This window comes from Etheostoma spectabile, chromosome 20 (genome assembly GCF_008692095.1).
Source record: "Etheostoma spectabile isolate EspeVRDwgs_2016 chromosome 20, UIUC_Espe_1.0, whole genome shotgun sequence".
Lineage (NCBI taxonomy): Eukaryota > Metazoa > Chordata > Actinopteri > Perciformes > Percidae > Etheostoma > Etheostoma spectabile.
In genome coordinates this window covers 19,522,901-19,524,655 of record NC_045752.1, presented here as the reverse complement: position 1 = coordinate 19,524,655, position 1,755 = coordinate 19,522,901, and the positions used below count along the sequence as shown (strand labels likewise).

Here is a 1,755-nt window from a genome sequence, read left to right as displayed (position 1 = left end):
CAACATATTATACTATGACTTTTTTTTGATACAACATATTATACTATGACTTTTTTAGACTTTTTTGACACTATACAATGACTTTTTATTGATTTTTTTTAACATAGTATGAGGCTTAGAACATAATGATGAACGTATATGAAGGCAATTGTCATGGTCGTTTATGTATCAGAAATTTCTTGGTTGGTACCTTTTTTATTAGATCGACTTGGTGCAACATTTAACCATTTTTGACCACCTAAGATTTGCTAAAAATATCAAAAATCCCTCCCTAATACCACATAAACACACCAAGATATTGAGGAACACCATAGACAATGCTATGAAACTTTGACAGTTGGATATTTTCTGCAAGAGTTGCCTTCTTCTGTGGTTTGGCAGGTTACTGAGGGAGACTGTGCTCAGCATCTCTTGTCAGATGGGAGATCAGGAAGCTTTGGACGAAGCCTCTCGCCTTTTTGACCAGTGGATAGATGGAAGTCTCAGGTATCATCTCACGTCTTTGCAAACTTGACATGTCTCTGGGCTACTGGTGCTAAATATACTTCACAGCCAAACAGTATTTTAACCCTTGTGTTGTCTTCCCGTCAAACTGCAACGTGCAAAATAATTATCGTATTTATCGACACTTTTCCCTAGTTTTTGTCACTTTTTTCCATTTTTTTGTCACTTTTTCCGATGTTTTGAAGAGAAGAGATCTTTATTGTCATTTTTTCATCAACGAAACACAGTTTAGCAGCTATCAATATGACAGAAATAAAAATATTGAAAAAATTGATATTTAAATACTAATATAAAATAACAAAATAGTAATTTCAATAATAAAAAAAAGTATTTTTTCTGTGCTCCCCCCCACTCCCACGTTTTTTAAAAGCTTTTTTCTAAAAATTTCAAATGCTATACAATTTAAATTTAATAAAAGTAGCAAACCTTTTTAGGGAATTTATTTTACTTGTGAAGAGCTGCGTGGAGCACCCAACAATTTCAGTTGCAAGAAACCCAAATTTCTGATATAAAAACTTAAAAGACTTTTTTTTTTTATTTAATCATGTGTATTACCAGCAGACTCGACATCAAGATTATGTGTTATCCAAATATATTATAAGAAACTATTTCTCTTTGATTCTGACACTCGTACCAAATAATTACTGTTGATTTTTCAAGTAGGAAGAACATCTTATCTTAACTCCATTGTGTTGCAACATGATTACATGGCGCCACCCTTTTAACATTAAACCAGTCTTCTATGAGACGCACAACCAACACATAGTGAACCCAGCTGGTTTGTTTTTCTCTGGTAATGACATTAACAGTTGTTGACCTTCTGACCTGCAGCAGTGTGGCGGTGAACCTGAGGCTGCTGGTCTATCGATACGGCATGAAAAACTCAGGCTCCGAAGAAAAGTGGAACGTAATGTTCCAGAAGTACAAAGATACGTCTTTGGCCCAAGAGAAGGACAAGCTGCTGTCTGGACTGGCGTCGGTGGAGAACGTGCAACTTCTATACCAGTAAATGAAACAGCTCATTTTACAGAGTGGTTGAAAAATGCAATTAAGACTGTTTTTCAATATAGAAATAACAATACCTTTAATTGATATAGCACCTTTCATGAAACCCAAGGACCCTTTACAGAATAGCTGGGGCTAAGTTCAGCTAAGGGAGGTCGTAGACTGTGGTGAACAGGTGGTGTTTGAGGAGTCTTTTTTAAATATGTCCATGGATGTAGCATTGCGGATATCTGCAGGAAGGGGGAG

At 35.8% G+C, this 1,755-nt stretch overlaps 1 protein-coding gene across 1 annotated transcript in view; it reads left to right on the top strand.

Annotated features, from left to right (window-relative positions):
- Positions 1–1,755, top strand: part of enpep (glutamyl aminopeptidase) — a 23,345-nt gene that overhangs the window by 17,780 nt on the left and 3,810 nt on the right. Inside the window, exons 16-17 of the mRNA XM_032499812.1 lie at positions 382–486; positions 1,336–1,509. Coding sequence (XP_032355703.1) covers positions 382–486; positions 1,336–1,509 — 279 coding nt within the window. The remainder of the gene's footprint in view (positions 1–381; positions 487–1,335; positions 1,510–1,755) is intronic.